The sequence below is a fragment of the Camellia sinensis genome, chromosome 5, assembly GCF_055761805.1.
Source record: "Camellia sinensis isolate YWXY chromosome 5, ASM5576180v1, whole genome shotgun sequence".
Taxonomy (NCBI): Eukaryota; Viridiplantae; Streptophyta; class Magnoliopsida; order Ericales; family Theaceae; genus Camellia; species Camellia sinensis.
In genome coordinates this window covers 219,836,452-219,862,214 of record NC_138965.1, presented here as the reverse complement: position 1 = coordinate 219,862,214, position 25,763 = coordinate 219,836,452, and the positions used below count along the sequence as shown (strand labels likewise).

At 40.8% G+C, this 25,763-nt stretch overlaps 4 protein-coding genes across 5 annotated transcripts; 1 reads left to right on the top strand and 3 right to left on the bottom strand.

The window, feature by feature from the left end:
• The first annotated feature begins 3,628 nt into the window (after positions 1-3,628).
• LOC114275099 (uncharacterized) lies at positions 3,629-7,374 on the top strand. Its single transcript, XM_082871508.1, has 2 exons — positions 3,629-5,933; positions 6,021-7,374. The coding sequence occupies exons 1-2, from the start codon at positions 4,761-4,763 to the stop codon at positions 6,687-6,689; spliced, it is 1,842 nt and encodes a 613-aa protein (XP_082727634.1). The 5' UTR covers positions 3,629-4,760; the 3' UTR covers positions 6,690-7,374.
• Positions 7,375-10,171: 2,797 nt separating this feature from the next.
• LOC145792098 (uncharacterized) lies at positions 10,172-12,181 on the bottom strand. Its single transcript, XM_082872591.1, has 2 exons — positions 11,486-12,181; positions 10,172-11,065 (listed from the first exon to the last, which is right to left on the bottom strand). The coding sequence occupies exons 1-2, from the start codon at positions 12,179-12,181 to the stop codon at positions 10,172-10,174; spliced, it is 1,590 nt and encodes a 529-aa protein (XP_082728717.1).
• Positions 12,182-15,929: 3,748 nt separating this feature from the next.
• LOC114275100 (tRNA dimethylallyltransferase) lies at positions 15,930-17,602 on the bottom strand. 2 transcript variants are annotated; one of them, XM_028217098.2, is made up of 7 exons: positions 17,443-17,602; positions 17,178-17,313; positions 17,018-17,061; positions 16,783-16,893; positions 16,534-16,626; positions 16,342-16,448; positions 15,930-16,203 (listed from the first exon to the last, which is right to left on the bottom strand). In XM_028217098.2, the coding sequence occupies exons 1-7, from the start codon at positions 17,529-17,531 to the stop codon at positions 16,067-16,069; spliced, it is 717 nt and encodes a 238-aa protein (XP_028072899.2). In that variant the 5' UTR covers positions 17,532-17,602; the 3' UTR covers positions 15,930-16,066. The 2 variants fall into 2 exon arrangements, with proteins under 2 accessions (XP_028072899.2, XP_028072900.2); XM_028217099.2 differs by having other exon boundaries at positions 16,342-16,439.
• Positions 17,603-19,375: 1,773 nt separating this feature from the next.
• Positions 19,376-23,065, bottom strand: LOC114275101 (serine carboxypeptidase-like 45). Its single transcript, XM_082871504.1, has 10 exons — positions 22,583-23,065; positions 22,379-22,480; positions 22,180-22,279; positions 21,772-21,860; positions 21,596-21,675; positions 21,209-21,490; positions 20,986-21,110; positions 20,455-20,547; positions 20,235-20,352; positions 19,376-19,731 (listed from the first exon to the last, which is right to left on the bottom strand). The coding sequence occupies exons 1-10, from the start codon at positions 22,851-22,853 to the stop codon at positions 19,582-19,584; spliced, it is 1,410 nt and encodes a 469-aa protein (XP_082727630.1). The 5' UTR covers positions 22,854-23,065; the 3' UTR covers positions 19,376-19,581.
• Between the last annotated feature and the right edge of the window lie 2,698 nt (positions 23,066-25,763).

Below are 25,763 nucleotides of genomic sequence, written 5' to 3'. Positions count from 1 at the left end.
GTGTTTGGCTGAGCACTGCGGGAAGCGCTCTCTTCACCCATGTTGAGATCTGCAAAGCTCTCTATGTCCCACCCAAGTCCTAAATCTTCATTTGGATTTTCCAATGGTGTTGACATGATGGAGATGTGGTGGTCTAGATCTCTCTCTGTTGGTCTTTGCGAGAGGATGTTGATACGGATCCTCTCGAAATGTGGGACTAATACTTGATTTGCCTGGAAGGTGGATCCCTGGAAAGTGAGGTTGATTTCTTGGTTTAGCAAAAACCAAGTATGGGACAGTGGTATTGTGTGAAGTTTTGAAATGGTTAGTGCCTTGTACCATCCTCTTATTTTACCTCGGAATTCTTCCGGCACCTCTACGATTGTATGAGCAGATATTGGGTGTTGGATCCAAGGGGATTCAAATAACTGATCTTGGAATTGCCATGGAGGCATAGAGAGCATCTTTCGAAAGAATTCACACACCGGGCGGCGGCAGTGAGTAGGAGTGGAGCTTGAAGCTCTGAGTTGGAGCTTGAAGCTCTGTAGTTTGGACCTCTTGGGTTTGGAGCCTTGTTCACCGACTGCCAAACGGTGTTATCACGGTGCCCCTCTCTTCCAGAAGCCATTTAGAGAGAATGGGTTGTTGAAGTTAAGAGAAGAGTGTTGGCGAGTGAATATGAATTTGCTTGCGTTTTTTTTTTTTTTTTTTTTTTCTTTTTTTGTGTTGTTGACTTGCATTTGTGCTCTTATAAAGACGGGGTTGCATCGGAAAAAGGGGGGGTAAACTTACTGACTTTTGCAGCTTGTGTTGGGAAAGAGCGATCTATGGAGAGGACAACTCATCCATTGGAGTCATAGCTTTAGAGCAGACCATTAATGGCTACTGATTTGGAGCTGCTATGGTAGCGTGCAATATCTTTTTGGAGAGTCTAAGGTTGTTGCAGTCTATTTTTAGTGTTTATAATAAGCAAAGAGCAACTTTTTGATTAGTTTAAGGATTTTTTCTTGGGAAGGTACAACCTCAGAATGTATATTAAAATTTTTTTATTTTGTTTTATTTTATTTATTATTATTATTATTATTATTATTATTTTGGAACTTCTCGTTCTGCTTGAACATTGCGTTTTTGCCACATAAAAGATTGTGTATATTTTGGGTATAACTTGAACTTGTTCGAACCATTCCAATAGTGAGCTCGCCGTTTTGTAGAAATAAGGACTCTATATATATACAGATATATATATATATATATATATTTTGAATCAGGTAGGAGCTCTGTTTGCACCTTTTACCCATTGTACAGAAGGGTGTGTTATGGACTTGGTTACCCGTAGCTGGGTTTTCGTTTTTGTGTTTAGATTACTGTACCGTTAAAAAAAAAAAGTTCCATAGTCTCTCAAGTTGATTTATGGGTTTCTATACTCCCTCTCCTCCTTTTTCTAAAGTTGGTTGGCTGCCTAAGTTGTATTCAAGCTTTTAGAGAGAACCAGAGGTTGTCGTTGGTGGATCGCGAGAGTGGGGAGTGGTGCAGCAGTGGTGAGTCACAGTGTCTCGAATTGAAGCAGATTGCGACATTGGAGGTTCGGTTTCTGGGTATAGGAGAGTGGCTAGATTTTTGTATTGTTTGTTTGAGGGTGGTCAATCAAACTTCGAAGTCGCGAAAGGGCAAGAGAGATGAGTCGGGAAGAGAGAGAAAGGATGGAAGAAGAGTGCCGCGAGTCGCGGAAGTCGCTGTTAGGTGAGCCGTGGGGGTGCTGCGAGGCAATCGGTTGGGCTGTTAGATGTTGAGGTGATTCTGGGTTGGCTGCTCTGGTTGGGTTCTTACAAATCGCGAGTGTTTTTGGGTCTTGATTGAGGAATCTGTGCGTGGATCGTCGACAGAGAAGGGCTGGGGATTCGATTTGTTTGGTTCAGTGGAGGTGGGTTTGTAAGGGTTATTGCTATTGGTGGAGCTTGAGAGGGGTAATCGAACCAGGAAGGGAAAGAAAGAAGGGCCGCGAACACTTCCGGAGCTCGTCGCGATTGCTGCTGTAGGTTGTAAAGGTATGGGTCTGCTCATAGTTGATTTGAATTTTGTTTTCATATATAGATTCATATATATATATATATATATATAAGGTATTGTTTTGTGGAAAATAAAAGGCTGTTGAAAAATAAAGGTGAGCCACGTAAAAAAATAAATAAAAAAATAAAAATATTTTTTTGTTATTTATTTATTTATTATTATTATTATTATTTTTTTTTTTTTGAGCATGAGGCAGATCAAGAAAAGAGGGTTGTGTTTTGGAGAATTGGAGAGGTCTATAATAAAATGTTAATTAGGTAAAGAGTGAAAAAGTTGGAAAGTTATTAATAACGAATATTGGAGAGGTGTATGCTTAGAAAATAAAAATAAACTAAATATCTGAGAGCTATTTGGCAAAATTTTAGGATTGTATTGAGAATTATGAGGTTTTATTTATTTTTATTATTTACAGGTTGTAAACAGAAAAGTTGAACCGAGGGAAGCCCATAAAAGGATTTGGAGAAGTATAAAAATAAGATAAATAAAAAAAATAATGAAGGGGCTACTTTATTTTATTTTTATTTTAAAATGATGGCTGTAAATAAAGGAGAGCTATGAAAGATGAAGCCCATGAAACAATTTCGGGAATTATAAGAAAATGAGGCGAGGGAGGCTCAAGATTTTTGTTTTGTTTTGTTTTTGTTTTTGTTTTTTTTGTTTTTTTTTTTACAAAAAAGAATTTCGTGAAAGAAAGATGAAGCCAGGGAGGATCAGTGCGAGGGGAGTGGCGAGGGGAAGTAAAGATTAACGCGAGGGGTGGGGAGAGTTACGAGAGATGGGTTTGGTTATGCGAGGGAAAGGGGCTATCCCAAAATATGGGTTTTGTTATGCGAGGGAAAAGGTTATCTCAAAATATGGATTTTGTTATGCGAGGGAAAGGAGTATCTAGTTTTTTTTTTTTTTTTTTTTTTTTTTTTTTGCGAGAGAAATGAAGAGGAGCGCGAAGGGTGGAGGGGAGGTGCGAGGGATGGGTTTTGTTATGCGAGGGAAAGGGACTATCTTAAAATAGTGCCTTATGCGAGGGAAATGGGCTATCCCAAAATAGTGCCTTGGTCTCAGCGAGGGAAATAATTTTTTTTTTTGTTTTTTTTGTTTTTGTTTTTTGACTTCGGTGGAAAAGGGTTAGAAAATTAGCGGGGGGATGAAGACATACTTGGAAGGCGAGGGAGAGGGAAATTGGAGCCAAAGGTGTACTTCATGCGAGGGATAGAGGCCTAGCAAGGGGAAGAGGCCTAACTCAATTTTATTTTATTTTATTTTTTTTTTAAACTTCGGTGGAAATAGTTAGAAAATTAGCGAGGGATAGAAACATACTTGGAAGGCGAGGGAGAGGGGAATTGGAGAAAAGGTGTAGTTCATGCGAGGGATAGAGGCCTAGCGAGGGGAAGAGGCCTAACTCAAATTTTTTTTTTTTTTTTTTTTTTAAAAAAAAAAAAACTTCAGTGGAAATAGTTAGAAAATTAGTGAGAGATAGAAACATACCTGGAAGGCGAGGGAGAGGGGAATTGGAGCAAAGGTGTAGTTCATGCGAGGGATAGAGGCCTAGCGAGGGGAAGAGGCCTAACTCAAATTTTTATTTTTTATTTATTTATTTATTTTTTTTTAAAACTTCGGTGGAAATAGTTAGAAAATTAGTGAGGGATAGAAACATACCTGGAAGACGAGGGAGAGGGGAATTGGATCAAATGTGTAGTTCATGCGAGGGATAGAGGCCTAGCGAGGGGGAGAGGCCTAACTCAATTTATTTATTTATTTTTGGTAAAATGTACTTAGAGTAAAATGCACCTTAACAGTGAATGCCTTTTTTGATTTGTAAGTCTTGTGTTGATGCTGGAAAGGCGAGGTTTTGTGATATGGCTAAAGTAAAAAGGGGAAGTGTTGTTTCCCATCGTAGCACGCAACAGTCACTAACGGGTTCTTCTGGCATTTCCAAGTCAAAAGTGGGTAAATCCAAGAAAAATCTTTTTAAGGCCAAAAAGGACACGGATCCTCCAATCGTCCCTCCAGCAGAATATTGGTATAGGGCACCTTTCTTTGGTGCCATGGATTTGTTTTGGGCAAGGGTGGACTTATTTGATGACAATGGCGGGGACCCAACTGATTTTCTTCTTGGTGGGGTTGAGCCAGAGAAAAGGGTTGAAGCTTTTGTTCCTCTAGAGTCTATTGTACGTTTTCATGTGGAGAGGGGCACTTATCCTTATTCTTTTCCGGCTTTTGAGGATTATACGGGGCCCAAAGATGACTTTGATATCTGGAGTGCAGCTATATTTCGCCATCCCTCATATTGTGAGGTGCTTACTGGAGCTAAGATTGCTATTGCTATTTCTTAGTGTATGCGGATTAGACGGGAGCCATATTGGCTAGAGTTCGCATTGTCACGTTGGAGTTCAAGCTCTCATACTTTTATTGCGCAGTGGGGTGAGACGACCCCTACTCTAGAGGATGCAGCTATCTTGACGGGGTTAGAGCACCTTGGATCAGCGAATCCTAGCGCAGGAAGTTTGTCCCTTAGCCAGATGGCTATTGATGGGAGATTGGAGGAGGCCGTGGCACCGGCAGGGAAGTTATTGAGTCGTTATCAAAATAAAGTGTTAGTAACACCTCGATCACGAAAACGGCCAAAAAACACTTTCGGGGGATGGCTTCGGTACTGGTTTCGAGATCTTAGCCATTAGGTGCAAGGAAATGCGGAGAACGGATTCATAGGTCCAGGGATGGAAGGGGACAAGTGGGGGAGTGTTGAGCATTTAGCTGCTTTCATTACATATTGGCTGTCACGGTACGTCTTGATGGGTAGATCTCAAGACGGTATTTGCCATGAGCTCTTTCCTCTTGGTGCGATTCTTGCTTCCGGCCGTCCGATTCCTTTGGCTCCTTTATTTCTGGGGGGCCTATATAGGAGGTTAGATATGTATCAGGAGGGTGTTGATCGTTCCAAAGGACGATATGATGTTACTAGCTTCCTCCCTACTACCTTTTTGCAGTTGTTTTTGTATGAGAGATTTCCTAGCTTGGCCTCTATGCCAAAGGTGTTTTCCATTAAAGAAAGTGAGTCGCGTTCTGCTAGGTGGGCTGAGGGATGTGTACAGGGGAGTTTGGCCAACATTTTTGATTTTGAGGACAAGTTTGTTGCTCGTCCTTATGTCATGCCAATTTGTGGAGTATCTTCTACCATTGCCTACCGCCTAGATGATTGCGAGCTTGTTCTTGAGCCAGGTGTGTCTTATTTGGGGGATGCGGATTCAGTGATGGTTCTTAGCACCGTTTCTGGGTATTTACCTTATTTTGTGGATGGCACATATGGTATGGTGGCCTATAATCCTTTAAGAGCTGCTCGACAGTTTGGTTTGGACCAAAGGGTTCCTCAACATCTTCCTTCCCCTGTACCTTCGGCTGCCGACTGCATGCAATTATATGTATACTCTTTTCTTTCAGAAGAATTAAGGCGTCGGGGGCGAGTTGTGCTAGCAAGTAAGGGTAGAATTGGAGAAACCACCCTTAGTTGGAGGAAGTATTGGAGATGCAATCTTGCATTATTTTGGACTTTCTTGAGTAGTGATCTTGATCCTGTCCATGTTGAGCTCATTCCGTCTGATGACCCTGAGTTATGTATGGCTCGCGGAGAGCGGGGCTTGTCAGCTGCAGATAGGGGGGAATTCAGCCCACTGGCTCGCTTATCTAAGGTGACTATTGCTTTGGAACAAACCCAGATAATTTCTCCTGACCGTCCTTCTAGTGCCAAGCATAAAAGGTTATCCCCTTCCTGCATTCTTGTTCCAGTGCCTGGGAGAGTACCTGCAAAGATTGGAGGTATAGATCCGCCTACTAAAACCAGGGTTGCCCGCCAAGCGAGGGGTTGCTTGACTGACACCATTGATTCGTCACAGGTAAACTCATATTTTGTATTTTGGAATTATTTATGAGTTTGTGGCGTTTCCAATACGTTTGTATTAAAATACCTGTATTGTTTGCAGGGGTCGGCTGGCGCGTGTCAGTTAAAATTGGCGCGGCATAAAGTCTTGCCCATAGGTGCTGAGGACGATGTAAAAAATTCAGAGGATGATGAAGAGGGTTCGGATCAGAGTCTTGAGATTATGGGGGAAAGGGATGATGTTGAAGACAATGTTGAAGACGATATTGGATGTGACATGGTTAGTGCTAGGCCTTCTTTGTTGGATACACCAAATTCTAGGGATGCATTGGTTCCTATGCAGGCCAAGATTGGAGGTGGTGTCCCTACTGCTCGCTTGTTTGAAGGTGGTTGTAATTTTTCACATAGCGATGTGCTTAGCTCACGAGTTGGAGGTGCGAGTACATCCGTTAGCTTGTCATGTGGCATTAGCTCTTCTGTGCTCATTTCTTTACATGCTTTTATGACCTCTGCAAGTCTAGAGAGTAATGTGCCTACCATTCCTTCGAGCTCTGAAGTTGGAGTCGACTCGCCTATTGTTTCAACTGGTTCAGACTTGGGTGGTATGCTCGTACGCGAGTTGTTTGGCTTTATTCAGAAGGGTGCCAGTGATATTGGGAGTAGCCTTCAAAAGCCGTCACTACCAGCTATTAATGGAGATTATTCCCTCATCCATGCTACTGATGGAGATTTTTCTCCTATTCATCTTCCCCCGTGGCAGTGTGGTTTTTAAAGGGATCGATGGGAAGGAAAAGCTACTGGATCCAGCTGTGTTGTTTGCCGGGGTAAAAGCAGAGTTAATTCCTCGACTACTCTTTGTTCTTCATTATAAACCCACCATTTTCGTGCACTTGGGTAGCTCTTATCTTCGGACTTATTTTTTGGATGGTTTTGGAGAATTCCTTAAGGAGCTTTACAAGTTATCCCCGGAGACAGCTTCTCTTGATGAGGTGTTGGCCCAACGTGCTGTTTTGGGTGAATTTCGAGATGGTTAGATTAACAGATTGGAGGTGGGTTGGTTGGATGATTGGTTATCTCTTCTTGAATCCTGGGTCAGGAGAAGGATGATTAAGGCTGAGCTAGGCGAAGTAGATAAGGCTTTGGTTGTTGCTGTGCGAGTGGAGGAGGAATGTAAGCTATCTTTTGAGCGAGCACAGAAAGCTTTGAATGAAGCAGAATTGGCGACTTCTAGCTTGAGAGAAAAGAAAGCGATTCTTGAAGCAAGATTGGCGGGTGAAGAAGAAGAAGATCAAGCTTCCAGAGTCTTGATTTAGTTGGATCATAGCTTTGTAGCATATGATAGCTTTATAGCCTAAAACTTTTTTGTATGTTGGAGATTTGGGCCTCCCTTTCTTTTTTGTAATTGAAAATCTTCAACTACTTAATGGAGCTAACTTTATAGTTAGAGCGTCATCTTTTATTATTTGTGATTATAGTTAGAATAAATGTGGAAAAGGGCGATATTCATTGAAGAAGCCCAAATGGGCACAATACATCTTGGTGTAGTACATCATATAGCAATGAGTAATTTCTAAGGATAGTAAGCCTTTAACCATTTCGCATTGATAGGGCTCAAGAGGGTTTGAGAGTCAGGCTCAGAAATTCTGTAATACTCATTTTCATTGACTTCCCTTACTACAAAAGGACCCTGCCACTTAGGTGTGAACTTATGGGTTGATGTTCCCCTCATGACGCGAGGTGCAGCCCGTAACACTAAATCACCTTCTTGGAACTGTCTTGGGCGTACCAGAGTATCATAACCTCTAGCTATATGGCTCTGGTAAACTCTAAGATTAGTCTGGGCTTTGTCCCTTCTTTCATCAAGGGCTTCCAGCTCTGACGGTCTAGAGTATAGGCTAGTTCCACTTCGGAGGGCCATACGAGCTAAGGGTATGGCAATTTCCACTAGGAGGACGGCTTCCGTGCCATATACCAACGAAAATGGGATCATTTGAGTTGGTCTTCTTTTGGATGTTCTATATGCCCAGAGTGCCAATGGAAGCACATGTGCCCAGTCCCTTTGATAATCCTTGAGAGCCCTTGAAAGGATTCTAAGGAGTGTTTTGTTTGTTGCTTTAGCTTGTCCATTCCCCTGGGGATAGTAAGGCGTTGATTTATGGTGTGCGATGTCGTAGGAGACTAAGAGTTGCCCCACTTGGCGGTTGACAAAAGGAGTCCCATTATCCGAGAGGATTACTCTAGGTACACCAAAACGACATATAATGAATTCTAGAATGAAATTAGAGACAGCGGCTCCTATTGCCTTCTTCAAGGGGATGGCTTCTACCCACTTTGTGTAAGTCTCCATGGCCGCTACAATCCATATGTGTCCCTTTGACGGTGGAGAGATGGGGCCAATAAGAACCATAGCCCACGTGTGAAAAGGCCATGGTGAGCTTGAACTATGCAGGTCGGTGGGAGGTGCGTGAATAAGGTTTCCATGGAGTTGACAAGGTTTGCAGCGCTTGGCATACATTTTGGCATCTGCTTCCATGGTAGGCCAATAATAACCTATATGCAGAAGATGCTGGAATAGCTTGGCTCCACCTTAGTGCTCCGTCCCGTGAGCAAGTTCTAAAACTTTTTGGATTTCTGCTCTCGATAAGCAACGTAAAGGCTTCCCATCAAAGCCATGCCGAAAAAGCTGTCCTTCCTGCAAAAAGAATTTCGAAGCTCGCTTCTTGATTATTGTAGCTGCAGAGCGGTCTGGCGGCAATGATGCTTCTTTGAGATAATCTATATACACCTGACGCCAGTCAGAGATGATTTCTATGAAATTACATTCAGCTTTTGGAGGGAATTCCTGGCATTTGGTGCACTTTCCTTGAAGGTCGTTTGCTTCTTTGGCCATGGTAGGCCAATACTATCCTTGTCATTGTAGCCTCCTATAGAGGCTTACGTCTCCTATTCCGCAAGAGCGGTTGTGAACCCCTTCTAGCTTAGACTTGGCTTCGGTAAGATTGATGCAACGTGCTAGCAGACCCCCAGGCCCTCTGTAGTAGAGGACTCCTTGGTAAATCGTGAAGTGTTTGATTTCGCACAAAGGTAGTTTACCTGAGGGGGCACGGAGCTCGTTGATGATTAGGGCTCTCCAGTCGGCGGGTTCTTTTTCGGGAAAGATAGTTGTTATCGAGCACAGCATAGAGCGCTTCAGAACTTCTATCTTAGTTGATTCTTCTGCGAATTCTACCTTAGAAGCCAAGGTAGCAAGGGCGTCTGGGTGTCGATTGCTGGAGCGAGGAGCATGCTCTATCTTTACTGTGTCAAATTTGTCTGTCAACCTTTGGACAATGGTTCTGTATGAGGCCAAAGGGGACTCTTTGATAGCATAGTCTCCATTGGTCTGCTTGACCACCAGATTAGAGTCGCCTTTGATACATAGGAGACTTACTCCTAAGTGGAGTACTGCCACGAGTCCTCATATTAGGGCTTCGTATTCCGCCTCGTTGTTAGAGCACTTAAAATCCAATTTATACGACAAATTGACTTCAGTTTGATTTGGGGAAATAAGGACTATTCCAACTCCTCCCCCTTTAGAGGTAGACGATCCGTCGAAGCTCAAACTCCATTCTCCTTCGGTGTTTACTTCAGCTGCTTGGAACTCATCTCCTGGCAATTCATCCGAGGGCGGCTCATGTTCTCCACTGGGGAAGTGAGCCAAGAGGTCAGCGAGCGCTTGACTCTTGATGGCCTTGGGAGCTTTGCAAGTAATGTCATATTCTGCTAAAGATAGGAGCCAACGGGCTAGCCTGCCGGATAGCGCTGGTCTAGTGAGGAGAAATCGGATAGGATCACTTCTGGTCATGAGATGGATGGGGTAAGAAAGAAGGTAATGGCGGAGCTTTTTGGCAGCAAACACTAGGGCGAGGCGGTGCCGTTCAATGGGGGAATATCGGATCTCAGCCCCTTGGATGACTCTGCTTATGTAGTACACGGGTCGTTCAAGTCCGTCAATTTCCTGGGCGAGCAGAGCTCCGACTGATTTCGGTGTGGAAGTAATGTAGAGGAGTAAGGGCCTTGCCGATTGAGGAGGAGTCATGGAGAGAGAGGATGTTAAAGATGACTTCACTCCTTCGAATGCTTGTTGGTGTTCCTCATTCCAAATGAACCTGACATCCTTCTTTAGTAATGAATTGAAAGGTTGTGTTATTTCGGCCATAGCTGGGATAAACCGTCTCAAGTAAGATGCCCGACCAAGGAAGGTTCTCAACTCGTCTAGACTGGTTGGTCGTAGCATATTTTTGATGGCGGCGACCTTTGCCAGTCGGGGTCTATCCCATGGCGATGAACGATGCAGCCAAGGAACTTGCCGGCAATGACTCTGAATACGCATTTAAGCAGGTTCATTCTGAGTCTGTATTTCTTACAATGTTCAAAGACTCTTTGGAGGTCTTTGAGGTGACTAGTCTCCTCTTTGGATTTCACTACCAAATCATCAATGTAACATTCCAAGGACTTGTGCAACATATCGTGAAAAATGGCTGTCATAGCTCTCTGGTATGTTGCTCCCGCGTTTTTCAACCCAAAAGGCATTACAGTATAGAAAAAGTTACCTATAGGAGTGCGAAATGCCGTCTTTGGGGCATCCTCTGGAGCCATCTTGATCTGGTTGTAACCGTTGAAGCCATCCATGAATGAGAACATATGGTGCCCCGCCGCTGAATCAATCAAGGTATCTATGTTTGGAAGTGGGAACTCATCTTTGGGGCAAGATTTGTTTAGATCTCTGAAATCGATGCATACTCGAATTTGACCATTCTTTTTGATAACTGGGATGATACTAGAAAGCCAGGTGAGATGTTGGATGGGTTTGATAAACCCTGCTCTTAGCAGCTTTACCATTTCGCCCTTGATGTTGAGCTCCACCTCGGGCTTATAAAATCTTACCCCTTGTTTGACTGGGCGAGCCAGGGGGATGACGTTCAAACGGTGCATGGTAACATCTTTGTCTAATCCTGGCGTTTCTTCATATGTCCACGCGAAAACGTCCGAGTACTTCTTGATCAACTCGATGAGGGGCCCCCTTTGTTCTGCTGGAAGATCTTTGCAAATGAAGATAGGACGCCTGGGTTCCCCTTCAAGGGCTATGTTGATTTCTTCTAGTTCTTGCTTTTAGAGCCAAGGGCCGTCTTGTAAACACTCCGGAGCAGGTCGAACATCTTGCAATTCATCTTGCTTTAGGATTGCAACTGAGTTGGCGGGGACTTGGTTAGGAGATGAAATGGTTGCCTTGGCGAGGGGTTTAACTTTTGAGCCTTCGGCTCCATCCAGAGGAGTTATCGCAGGACAATAGGATCTGTCGAAGTGTTTATCTGTTGCTGGAAAAGCCGCGACTTTTTTTCTCCTTCTACTCTTCTTGTCTCTACTTTTTTTATTCTTTTCCATTGGCGGGCGTTGGGTCAGCGCAGACAAGGTGTAGCAACAATGATCTTCTCCACTTAGTTCACGATGGGCGATTGCTATGTCGTCTAGCTGGGGGTCGACATTGGTAACATTTGCCAACCCCTCGCACCGTCATAAATGGGATACCATTCTGCCATCTTTTGTTTGAAACCTGGTGACTTTAGGGAGGTTTCTTGAAGGCTCTGATTTGGTGAATGTCTTTCTGCGAGGTGGTGATGAATCTTCTTCAGAGAGGTCGTCCCAGTTGGGTATAGGAGTTCCTCGAAGTGGCAGGGGAGGTTCATCTTCATCGACATGATTGTTAAATACCGCATCTGCCATGTGAGCTTCATCTACTCGAAAAGGCTTTTGAGAGCCAGCTATGGCTACTACCTCATTGTTGTAGATTGCTTTGACACATTGATGGTTGGTGGACGGAATCACAGCATATCTGTGAAGCCAAGTTCTCCCTAGGAGAGCCTGATAGGTCGTCTCTGCTTCTATAACATGGAACTTAGTAGTGGAACGAATTGGTCCCACTGCTAAGTCTAACTGGACATGACCTATGGTTTTAATTTTTTGGCTTCCAAAACCGGTGATGGAGATGGGTTGTCTGACTAAGTGCTTTGGTGGGATCCCGGCTGCCTGGAAAGTAGAATAAGGCATTACATTGAGTGAAGCTCCTTCATCCATGAATCCTCTTTGAAACTCCATCCCATTGATGAATACTGGGACGTAGAGGGGATGATTATGTGGAAACAGTACTTGTTTGTCAGCCTCAGTAAAGGTTATTGCCAAGGAGTTGTCCCAAAATACTTTCCTTACTGATCCGCTTACACTCATGCATGTTTCACCGTTTTGCTCCGCAAGTCTTAAAAAGGCCTTGGTGGCTTCAAAGCGTGTTGCTTCAGACAGGCCGAATTAGTCAAAGAACCATTTGAACTTTGTCGATTTCTTAAGCACTATCACACGCTTGGTCTCGAAGTCGGGACAAGTGGGAGCTGCGAGTTCAAAGAACTCGCACACCATCGGCTCTTCCATCTCATCATAATGCGACAGCATCATGACCGTCTTGCCATTATCCTTGTGGCGCGGGAGGGGATCTTTCAAGACATCTTCTGTTTGGCGGGGTAGCTCCAAAGCATCGTCAGACATCATTTTTCGAACTAGGGATCTGAGTGCCCAACATTCCGTAGTAGGATGTTTAACGGAACGGTGGTATATGCAATAGTCTGCCCGCGCTTGATCCTTTTTGGTGACAGGTCGCCTTAGCTCGGGGAGGTGAACTTTTTCATCTTTTACCCAAGCGTTGAGGAGTGCTTGTGCCTCGTCCACTGATATAGGTAACGGCGGGGGAATTTGATCAAACTTTCTCTTTTTTGCCTGGGAGTCTCCTTTTCCTCTAAAGGGGCCATCAGCTGCATATGCAGCGTGATTGCGTCGGTTAGGCCTCCATGAAAAAGGTTGATGTGCCGTTGGTCGCCACGAGTGGGGTTGTGGTGTTGTCATTCGTGTCCCAGATCTTACTGTTTCACTTATGTTTCGGGCCGCAGCACATAAAGCGAAAAAGTCAAGGAAGTGGTGGTTAACCAACTGGAGTTTATAAGTCATGAGCATTCCTTCAATGCACAATGACACCAGTTGATGTTCTTCCATCGGGTCTTGAATATCTACTGCTTTTTCCCTGAAACGACGGACGTAAACTAGGATGTCCTCCCCAAGTCGTTGTGTTTCCCTCATAAGATGAAGGATGGTTTACCTTTCTTCAACATAGAAGAGCTTGATGTAAAACTTTTTTACCAAGTCTTCCCATGAGGAAATAGAGCCAGCAACGAGGTTAGCATACCACGAGAATGCTCGATCTATGAGGGATTTGGAGAATTCCCTCATGCGGAGGTTTCGATCCTCTCGGTGAGCTCCAAGGGCGTCAAGAACGCGTGAAACATGCTCCCTGGCATTCCCTTTTTGTCTGTCGAAGCGAACAAACTTGGGTACTGTATATCCCGCCGGATATGGAAGACTTGCAATGTGAATAGGGTAAGGGGGCGGAGGTCCAATTCTGGGGAGGTAGGGATGTGACCTTTGTTTGTCTGAAGTAGACTGTGTATGTGTTCTCTTACTATTTCCAATGTTAATGGCTGAGAAGGGTTCTGATCCACCGGGAGAGTTGGAGAGCTAGTCGAAGTCACTGCGGTGGGAGCTCCGCCAATGGATCCAACTTGCGGTGGAGGTATTTGGCTAGGAGCTGACAGAGGGAGCGGGGCGACTGTCTGTTCTCCCACCTGGGTTCGCAAGTTGTTTTGTTTAGCGAGGTTGGCTTCCGAGCCATTCTGGGCTAATGGCGGAATGCCATTTTGTGATGTTGAAAGAGGGTTAGATGATGATGGAAGTGTAGGTGCCCTTTGTAAGGCTAGTAGGGCATCCATTAAGAGTTGTTGGTTCTGTTGAAGAGATGTGACGCTCTCAGTCAACGCACGTAGTTGATCCGTTATGACCGGTTGGGAAGATTGTTCTTCTGGAGAGCCGTCGGAGTTGCGTTCCGAGGTCTCTGCCAGGGTCTCCCTACCGCCACCTTGGGATGTTGCTATTCCAGTTCCAGTGTTCTTTTTGGGTGCCATGTGAAGCGAGCACCACTCTTCCCCAACAAAGTATAATGTGGGTGAGAGGTGTGGTTAGAGGTAGTCCGGGAAGATGGCGGGCACTTCAATGGCTCGGGATCACCGGAGGTGGAGAGGAGGAGATCAAGGCAAGCTTGGAGATGGAGAGGTTGGCAGTGATAGACCTTGAACACTAATGTAAAGTGAAAGAGGGTGTTTAAGCATGAGATTTGGTTGTATTGTTGTTGTTGTGTCTCGCTGCATATACGATACGTTATATAGGCCACAGGAGTATTGGAGCCCCAGCAAACTATTGGACAGGTGGCTCGTTCTCCTCAACTCTGCCAGAAGTGATATAAGCCCTTCTGCCGTCTATGGCTTGACGGCAGGCGGAGAACAACGTTTCATGATAGGCAAAAAGTAACATTTCGTATATGCATTGGATGACATGAACGTAACGTCATTGTTGCCTTTCCCCTGGCTCTCTTAAACACTAAAGTGGGCCCTGGCCCATTTATCTACTTGGATGCCTGGGTTGGGAGCAGGACCCAGGCACTACTGCTCAGGATCATTAGAGGATACTAGACTAGCGGCTGAGGTCATGGGATCGTTGAGATGGTTGTCTTCTTCCTAAGACAACTCCATCTCGGCCAGGCTTGGAGAAGAGGCAACAATGACCTTACGTTCATGTCATCTGATGCATATACGAAACTTCAGGGCCATGGTGCTATTGCAGGGCTCTTCATATCTAGATATATTTGGGCTTGTATATATGCTCCCGCTTAGGCTAAGCATATAGTTTTGGTTGCCTTGGCACATGGCACCCATAAGGCTCGCCATGTATCAAACATACGACATGCCCGACGTAGTGCCTTATTGGTCTGCCATGTGGGCGGGGTTTTGGTGATGTGGCACCTGTAGGGCTTGCCACGTATTGAGCTTGATACAAGTACCCACAAATGTTCATACTCAAGTTCAGGCCCAAATTGAAAAGTCTAATGCCAAATACGAATCGGCCGTTGATGTGCATAAACGAAAAATGTTGTTTGAAATGGGGGATCTTGTGTGGGTTATGTTGAGCAAAGAATGGTATCCTCATTGTGCATACACCAAGTCAATGGTAGGAAGGTGGATCCTTATGAAGTGTTGCACAAAGTCAACAACAATGCTTATCGAGTCAAATTGCCGCCTCAATACCTTTAATGTGCAACACCTTGTGCATTATTTGCCGGATGATTCTTGTGTCAACACCACTTCTCTCATTGCAGATTTTCTTTATGGAATTTGTTTGTATTGTATATTTTTTAGTTTTGGTTTCACTTCTAGTGCATTAGTTGTGTTTTGTTTGTCTTCACTTGAGGACAGGTGTTTTTGAGTGGGAGAGCATGATGTAGGATATCATGTGCATATCAAGTGATAGTTAGTGGAGGAAAAATTGTATCCTATATCTAGAAGAGGACTAACCACTTTGTAACTAACTTTTAGATATTGAATATTGATTGATTGAGATATTTCTGTCTCTTAACTCTCTCTGTCTCTAAATTCTCTCTCATTCTTGATTGGGCTCATCATCACAAAGCCTTCGAAGAACTTTGTTGTATATACACTAGAATGCACCGTCAATGCTGCCTTGCCTGGTGTTTGGCCGGGAAAGCCATCTGATGCTAAAGTCAGTGAACGGAGAAAAGAGAAGGTAAGAGCACGAAAATGTAGAAAATTAAACCGACTTCCCTAGAGCCTCCGATACCTCAGTTGAGATAGGAATGGGTTCTTAGACCCTGGGGGGATGGAGTGACAAATGTTTTAAGAATTCAAGAGAACACGGCAAGACGGAGCTGTTTGTCATTAAGAGTTTGGAGTGTGTATCCTTGATAGAGGATGAGGTCTACCTTTTAATATCGATTTTTGTTCATAGAAATTTGAAACATTGAGATTCATGTACAAGAAGATGTGACATACTTGGTTAAGTTAAGCTTGCTAGAGTAGATATTAAATTATGTCTAACACAAGCAAAATTCTTGAAATTAACAAAACCAACAGTGGATAGTAAGTGTAGAGCTACATTGGAAAGGATTTACATAACATACTTAAAAAGAGATGCTTTGTGTAAATAAATCTACCAACAATATTATTATTCTCCATCTTCGGTAATACCTTCCAAAACAAGATATTGAAGAGCTATGGAGTATTTTGCGGTTCTCATCCTCTGTGACAAGGCGCTTCCAGAATAGATGTTGTTCTTAAGAAGAAACGACCCAGAGCCATCACCTTCCACACAAAGAACTCAATGTTATCATCTTTAGATGATTAAAAGGAGAAAAGACAATCAATGGCCATAGCTGTTAGACATAACAAACTACCAATACAGAAAGGATTAAGTGAAAAATAAAGAAGACCCGTAGCAACCTTTAATTGTATAAATGGAAGAGATCCATCTCTTGTAAATAAAGAGCAACCTTGGAGAGTCGCCATGGTGTGTATCAGAGAGTAGAACCTTGCATGGCCCGGTTTCACTATTATAAAGTCAAATAAATAAACATAAAGGTTGGTCCACATTGCAGGAATGCGATTGCAATTGTAGAATTAATAGTTACTCACTTAGCATGAATTATGGCATTGTGACAGAGTGCTAGAATTCGAACCATTGCTAAATCTCTTCCACGAGGATTATTGTATCTCTGTTGGCAGTTTCTTCAAGCAATGGAAACAAACAGATTGAAATAATCGGGACACAAGTTCTTGAAAGAATTCATACACAGCGCTGATTAACTAGTCAGGTAGAATAACAACACCCGCGGGTAGATGCACGCAAGTTCACATGGAATTCTAGGATAAGAAACAGAATACCTCTCATCAAACAAATCTCCGAAATCGTCGATAATTACTGTGTGAGGAAATTTATCATGCAGGTGGAATGCAGCAAAGAACTTGTTGATCCCTTCATCATCATCCACGTATCTTTTAACATAAAGATGATTATATTTCAATGAGTGGCACAATAATCATGATAATAACATCAACTATTATATACTGTAATTGGCAAGGAATTAGGGGAAAGTAAGAAGAAAAGTGCGAAACTTACTTCATCTGAATACGGTGAAATATATCAGAAGATGGATCAATGCCCTGCAAATTAACATCAAAAGCGGAGTTGAAAAAGAATACCTCTCTCTCACATAACATAATTCCCTTAACGAAAATTGGAGGTGGGTGTGGAGGGAGGGAGGGAGGGGGAGGTATACCTGAGAGAGATAAGGGGGTTTGCTTTCTAACCTGCACCGATTGCAAAGGAAGACAACCTTACCGTTGTTAGACACAGAAGAGTGGGTCTCCAATGCGGAGTTGAAAGCGAATTGGAAGAGCAGAGAGGTCTTCCCACTGCATTTTCAAGAATCGCCCCATTTTCACTCAGATTTTCAAGGAGTAAGCACAACACCATTACAACAGTATGTGTATATACATACATATATATATATATATATAGAGAGAGAGAGAGAGAGAGATTACGATGAAGGCGGGCCAGAAAGAAGCAAGATTGGAGCAGATTGGGAATGATGCAAATCGGTTTGGGGCGCGGAGAAGAACCTCTCCACCATGTTGGTGCTCTGCTCTGGAACAAAAAAAATATGGAATTGCAAAATCACCGTCCCCTCCGCTTTCTCTTGCTTGGAAAAACGCTATTTTCGTTATTTTAATAATTTTTTAATTTTTTATAAAAATATATAAAAAATAATATGAAAATTTATAATAACTTCTTAATTAAAATATAGGATAAATTACAAATATATCTTATGAGATTTATTTAAAATATGAATTACCTTCTGTAGTTTGAAAATTTATAAATACCTTATTTTTAGAATTTTTTATTTAACAGAACTAATTGAAAAAGTAAAATTTTTAACTGTTCACTTATACAATAATAAAATTATCTGAATTATTAATTGAATTAAAATTTTAACATTATTAAAAATTATTAATTAACTTAATAATTTATTAATAAAAGGACCTATTTATTATAAAATTAAAAATGTTAAAGGGTACAATATAATTTTTAAAATTATAAAAAAAATAATTTGTAATTTAAATAAATTTTAAGAGATGTGATTATAATTTATCCTATGATTTCCAAACGAGGTCAACTCACTGACTGAGAGGGGAGATAATTGGGCTGGACCTTGTAGTGTCGGAGTCCCCAATAATTGGACTATACACTACTGGACTATAAAACAGGGACCCCAAACACCTGCAGATATATAGGCGCCGTTTGAAAGTTAGTTATTTTAGTAAATTATTTTAATTTTTGATTATTTTTATAAGTTAAAATTTTTATATTTAGAAAAATGGTTAGATTTTTTATAATTAGATGTGATGTTTGTAAGAAAAAAAAGTGAAATAATTATAAATTTGAAAATTTGATGTAACATTTTATCTAATTATTTTAACTTATTTTATCTTTTTTGTAAATTTTAACCTTAAAAAAAAAAAAATCCACTTTCCAAATAGGGCCATAGTGCCATGTAATGTACCCTTTGCTATATTTGGAGTGAGGAATATATATATATATATATATATATATTAATTTGGAATAACATAGATAATGCTCCAAGAATATCTAATAATTATTCCAAGTTTGGAAGTTCGTGAGTCCCTCTGCATATTGCTAAAGCTTTCAAGTTGAAATTAATTACTTATTTATTTTCATTGAGAGAATACCCCATGGAAGGATTGATTTGGAGATGATAATATATTTTTTTCCACTATATTTAATTCAGTTGAGATAATTTTTTTACCATGTCTCCTTCAATGCCTACTACAGCATCCATCTTTGGTGAAGTGCACATTTTCTTCTACATTTTGACGAAAATTACAGATGTATAGAAAATGTTTGTTGCTTTGGAACATATTCTGAGCCCCCGCGCGCGCGCGAGCCCCCGCGCACACACACACACACACATAAGTAAGGCAAATTAACTTGTTCCATTCTATCTAGTTGTTGTGAACTCCAATTTTGATTTTAAGATAATCCGAGAACAAGTACAAATAAATTTTTTGTATTGCTAAAAAGCGCCTACCTGAGGCTCAACTAGCTTATGGATTAACGTGCTAGATCATAATCTGGAGAGGAGATGCTGAAAAGGAATAACAATAAAGTTTTAGCGTTTTAAGGTGTAGACAAGCATTGATTTTGATTAAGGTGTTTGAGCTGTTGCATGTTTATCACTATTTTTTCAGGATACTATGCTGAAATACATTGTTTGATTTGATTTTTTTTTTTTTTTTTGGACCTCAGGTTCTTTCAAGGAAATTAACAACTTCTAACACAGCAACATCTTGCATCTGCTAAAGCAGTTCATGATATAAGTGGATTGACCCACAAAATCTACCCTTTACCCAATAAGAAAATAGTGATGGTAACTGATAATGGATCGAACATTCAATCTGTTGAAAAAATGACAAAAATAATCTTTCATTTCTCAAAATCTTTACAAAATTCTTCTATTTCAAAGTTCCATAGCTTGGACAAACCCAACAAACAAACAATCAAAAGAATGCACTTCTCAATTTCAAAGATCAACAACCGCTTCTACTCGACAAACTTTACTTACAACCTCAATCTGGATTCATCAGGGTGCGCTGATCAGTAGATCAGAATACTTCTGGTAGGGGCTTGCCTTCCAAAAATGCCTTGAATAGCACGAGTGATCTCTCAGGTTGAGAGAAAGGAGCCTCATGAGATGCCCCTCTAATGGTGGCAAAGGAAAGGATATCACCATAGACTTGAGTCCACCCACCAACCTGAAAAAATAAGTTGAAGATTTAAAACTTTTTTTTTTATCTTTTTTTTTTCTTTCAATATTTGAGACCTAAGAAGAAGGAAAGCTCCCCTCATCTAGTTAAAGAAAACTATTGTGCTTAGTTTCTTTTATTGGTATTAACAGCTACTCTAGGAGAAATGTTTTCATTCATATTGTCTTTCTTGACATGGAAATCTAAAGAAATATGGAAATAAATTAAGTCCAATTGGATTTGAACCTATACCAAAGGTTTAGAAGATGGTTTTAGTTTCCCAGAATGTATCTGAGCTTTTGGCCTATTTCTTCTTTTGATGATCGATTCAACCTTTGATCAAAATGATATGCCTTGGTTACGTTTGATCTCTTTAACTAGTTTAGGGGAAAGCAACATAAATAGGCACTCAACATTTTAGTTTTCTTTACTTTTCTCTGAGTTCATAAACAACTGTGTAAAGTATAACAAATTGCATGCATTTCATGCGTCTCATTATAAACAAGAATCACCTGCATCCCTGCAAACCAAACTCTATATGGAACTGTTGTTTTCAGTCCTAATTCTTCTGCCAATCCACGAACCAATGTTCGACTTCCAGTCAATGGGACAACAGAATCTTGATCTCCACTGTGATTTAAACCAAGTACAAAGTCAATTAAAATAATATACAAAGAATATTAAGCCTAAATTTGATATGGCCATGGAGACTTTGGAGGTTGGAGGCAATACCTGTAAACCAAGACGGGGATTCCAGCCTTGATGAGTTTTCCCACAATAGAGATTGTTGGGATCTCCAGGTCAAGAAACTCATAATCCAAGACACTGTTATCCAAGGATTAAAATATATATATTATGAGTGATTTGACCAAACAGAAGACCATAAAACTAGAAATAAATTGACATTTGTACTAAAACAAGAAATAAATAGATGAAGTTATATACAATGATTACTGAAGGAAATGATTTTTTGAAATCCTATTTGAGTTAAATTTTTTAAGACACAACTCAAGAAAACTTCAAAACTCCGTGTTTTTTTTTTTTTTTTTAAAAAAAAAAAAAAATTACTACACAATCAAGGTAAAACTAAACTCAGTGATAGCATGATTGTTTTGTTATTCAAACTTTACACCAAACAATTGAAAATTGCATTCCTTAAATTGTTGATCGACACAAGTGCTTAGATAGTTTATAATGTTTCGAATTTAATACCAACTGTCAACATAAGACTTGTTGATTATGATGTTTATGGAAGATAATTACTTGCTGCAAACAAGCCACCGGTTTACTCCAACAAGGTGAGCATGGAGAGCATTCTGAACATCTCTCCTGTTTAAGTAACTTACAGTTTCATCTTCCACACATACATCTACTGTCTCTGTAACTTGCTGCGCAATAAAAACCAACCAAAATGCATCAAAAACTACAAATTAGATCCCTGAAGTAATGGTGGATATACATATAACTTGAATTTGATCGAACTCACTTGGGGACTAAGGACTTTGGATTGAGAGAGCACAGATGATATACAGACATCAAGGGTAACATCATACTTATCAACAAATCTGCTAGTTTCTCTGCTTACTAGGCTCATCACTTTTGAACAAGTTGGAGATACCGAGCCTCTATAGTACTCGCTCACATAGCGAGAATAGTTACAAGTGGAAGTGAAGAATTTGTAGGTCAAATCCGATATCAATCCATGAGACCAGAAAAACTCAGCCCTTGAGTTAAAGTCAGTTGCAAATTCCAAAACTGGATTACCCAACTGCAATCAATGTTTTAAAAAAAACCGAAATTTAGAGCAAGTGAAAATCAAATTGAAGAAAATTTGGGTTTTTTGCAATGTAAAGTTGAAATTTGTCTCGCTCACAGCAATTCCTTTCAAGTTGAACAACTTGTCCTTCTTGTTGAATTGCAGCATAAGCTCTGCTAGTTGAGGAACATAGTGGCCTGTTTGGAAGCAGAGAAAAGTAAGTATCAGTCCTCAACTCTTAATCTTGATTGTCTTCCAGTTGGAAAAAATTGTTTTGAGTGAAAAGAAATTACCAGCATAGCTTTCTCCTGTAATGAACAAACTTGTGTTTCTATATTGTGGGAATTTGACAAACCATTTGTGCAAGAAAATTAGATTGTCCCTGGCTATAATAACAAAAAAGGACAGACAATTAGATTTGAAGTTCTAAAATTCCAAGGCAGTGTATAAAGTGGGACTTTTTTCAACCCCCAAAAAGAAAAGCAAAAACAGTAAACATAAAAATGACCAAAAAGTGAAAAGTTTACATAGTATTCAGTACTAAACCATTATAGGATTCTTTATACTAAACAATGAAAAGTGTAAAAGAAGAAGAACAAGTTAGACTGTATTTTGAGCATAGAAAGAAGATAAATGTTTTTAGAAAACAATTTCAAGAAAATTCAAGAAAGTTGGGAAAATGTAGGTTAAATTGGAGAGACATGCCTGTGATCTTGTCATTTACAGCCACATAGGAGGAAGAATCAGATGAGTAAGAGAAGCCAACTCCAATTGGTGTCTCCAAATACAACATATTTGCTTCTGCGATCAACAAGCACACAATCACATGAAATCAATTCTTAGAAGCCAAGAAATCATCAATATAACTTATAAGGGTATATATAAAGTATAGTATAGTACCTCTGTTCCAGCTATATTCATTCCTGACCAGTGCCTTCCCACTAGGCCTAAACGGTCCATTTTCAGAGAATGCCCCAACCCCCAATGAAGAACAACCAGGCCCTACCATCAAAATCAAAATCAAAATCAAAATTTTTAAAAATTAAAATTAAAACTAAATACCCATAATGTGGGTGTGTGTGAGGAAGTGGGAAGTTGAAGTACCTCCATTTAACCAGAGAACAAGAGGCTTGGAAGCCGGATCTGATTCAGCTTCAACAAAGTAGTAGAACAGAGCTTTCTGTTTCTTGGCATCAACGGTCACATAACCAGAAAATTGCTGGTAACTGACTTGGGGTTGACCAGGTAGTTGATGAATTCTGTCCAATGCAGAGAGGGAAGATGAAGAAGAAGACTCTACTGCTTCCATGGAAAGGGTAATTAGCTGTAACAAAGCAACGGCCAATGCCGTGGTTTTCCATTGTAAAGATGGCATGACTTGGGTCGGGCCGGGTCTGTCCAGAAGAGAGGAAAGAAGCTTCAGAGAGAGAGAGAGAGAGAGAGAGTTATAGCTGGGATGTTGCTCATAGTTTGGGGGGCATTATATATAGAGAGAGAGTGCTGTTTTGGGTCGTCGCTGGATACTTTTGTCGTATCCGAGACTCCTATGAATGAAAGACATGTGAGAAGACTCATCATGGCCCGAATGAATTGTGAAAATGTAAATATTATTTGTTGGGGGAGGGGGAGGGGGAGGGGGAGGGGGAGGGGGGAAGCTGTGCTACAGAATCCGAAAGGATTTTGAGTCAAATTTGACTCGAATTTGAGAAGGAGGAGGATGAAGAAGAAGGGAAGGAGGGGGAGGGGAGGAGAGGGGGAGGAAGGACTGGAGGGGGCCTAAAAAATGGAGGAGGAGGGGCTGAGGCGAAGCAGACGCGATCGGCGGTGGCCAACGCGATCGGCGGAGGGCGATGCGATCGGCGGGAGGCGACGCGATCGGCGGCGGGAGGTGCAGGCGACGCGACCTCTCTCTCTTTCTCTCCCTCTCCCTCTCCCTCTCTTTCTCTCCCTCTTCCTCTGCATTGCAGAGGTCGAAAATGGCGGAAAAAAAGAAAAAAAAAAAAAAACGGAATGCCCAAAACGACGTCGTTTTGGGCATTCAGGGCATTCGAGCCAGGCATTTCAGGCCCTCAAACATTTTCCATTTGAGGGGATCGACTTATTTAAAAGACTACATTTATTTGGATTATATTATTATTTTTTATTTTTTTATAAAAACTAAAAAATATAGGCCTTGTTTGGTTTGTATTTCAGAAAAAAATTTTGGAAAAAATTCTCTACAAATAAGTTTTCAAAGTTAATCAAACCAAACAAATTTTTCTAAAATTTTTTTTCAAAACTTGTTTGGTTTACAAATTTTCCAAACAAATCTCTCTCTCATACACATCAAATCAATCACTTTTTTCAAAACTCTCTCTCAAAATAATTTTTCAAAACATCTTTTGAAAAAAAACCAAACCAAACAAATTTTCGTACTTTTTATCTCAAAACATGTTTCTCAAATACAAACTAAACAAGGCCATATTTATTTAAATCATTCTAAATAACAAATTTTATTAAAATATGTTGTATAATAATTAAAATTTAAAAATTATAAGTTAAAACATGATCTTTTTTAAAGAAATGATAAGTGATGAATAAACACGTGATATGAACCTAATTTGCAAATGGAAAATGTCTCGTAGCTCAAATTTTGTGACTCAAAAGTGGCTCAAATGGCCAAAACGACGTCGTTTTGGCCATTTTTATGTTGTTCTGTACTCAAAACGACATCGTTTTGGCCATTTGAGCCACTTTTGAACCACAAAATTTGAGCTACGTAGCATAACCGTTTGCAAATTTGATTGTTGGGCTTCGGTTTACCAGCTTAGCTCAGCTCGATCTAACAAATTATTTTAACAAACTTGACAAATCTATAACTTAGTAGCATTAAATAGTTAAATTTGAACAATAACTTAGCCTTGTTTTGAGAAATTTGTTCAAAATTAATTTTTTTGATTTTTTTAATTATTTTTAAAAATATATATAAAAAAAAGTAGAGAAATAATATAATTCAAAATAAGTTAAAAGTTGAAAGATGAATTTTAATCATCTTTCCAAAAGTGACCTTAGGGTTATTTTGAAAAGTAAGTTAAAAGTTAATTTTTTGACTTTTTTTTTTTAAAAAAATATAAAAAAAATAAAAAAGTGATGTGACTTAACATCTAGTTTAGTATGACTTGAGGGATTGAGCCATATTAGCCTTTGTGCTGAGGCAACAACCTTGATTTCCTTCGCTTATCTGGAGCATTGCCCAGGAATGGAAGACGAGTGATGTTTACACAACCACCATGAACTCAACTTGCCGAATTAGATTGATGGACCTATTTTTAACAGGTCAACCCAAAAGATTCATTGACCTATGGATTGGGCAGCTTGACGATTTTCATCAACCTTAAGGTCAGACAACTCAGTGGATGGGTCGATCATTAAATCGTGCACATTCTCATCAGATCACTATTCTACATATTGCAGCCAATCAACCCCCTAGTTGGTTCGAGAGTTCTTGAAACCAACAAGTGGTAGGGGTGGGACATGTGTCAAGATCTAGGATAGTTCTCTATGTGTATGAACTCGAGATTCCATATGATAAGCTCCCATTAGGCAAAGCTTAACGAAACCATTTTTTTCACATACAGAGATTTTTTTTAAAAAAAAATTAGCGTTATATATGATAGAGTCACCTTATGCAGAAGGTAAGTAAATCCATCATGTTAGTGCTAATTTCTTACTACACAGTCAAACAGGTACTCAACTGGAGAACACCGGCAGAATAGATTGAGCTCGAACAACTTGTCACGGAATAATAAGACTCCAGTGGTGGTTCGTCCACCCGGGGGCACTTCGACGATCAAGTCAGTACTCAATTATCTTTCAAAGATAGCAAGCAGTGCTTAACTCACTAGCCAGAATACAAAAAGTGTACCTTAGATTCGCGAGGGTGCCTTGTTTTTATAGCCAGCACTAACCTGATCCCTGTAGAAGCCTAGCTTCTCTTGGACTCTGGCTCAATTCTTATCCTGGACTCTCAAATAGATAGAGATAAACTCCCCAAGAGCTTTATCTTTATCTAGACTAAGGTCCTCTCCCATTCTAAGACTCTTGTCCCTTATCCGTTCATCTCGGATTCCAGTATCTCCGCAGATAACCTCAGCCTAGCCGAGATCACCTCGGCACCATGCCCAAGACACGTGGCACCTCGGCTGGCACTTCGGTGCCACCTTGGCCACGTGCTGTCATTCACAAAAATATGCCTCCACAACTGCCCCCTAAGTACTATTACCTCGGCATTCTAAGGTGATGGAAC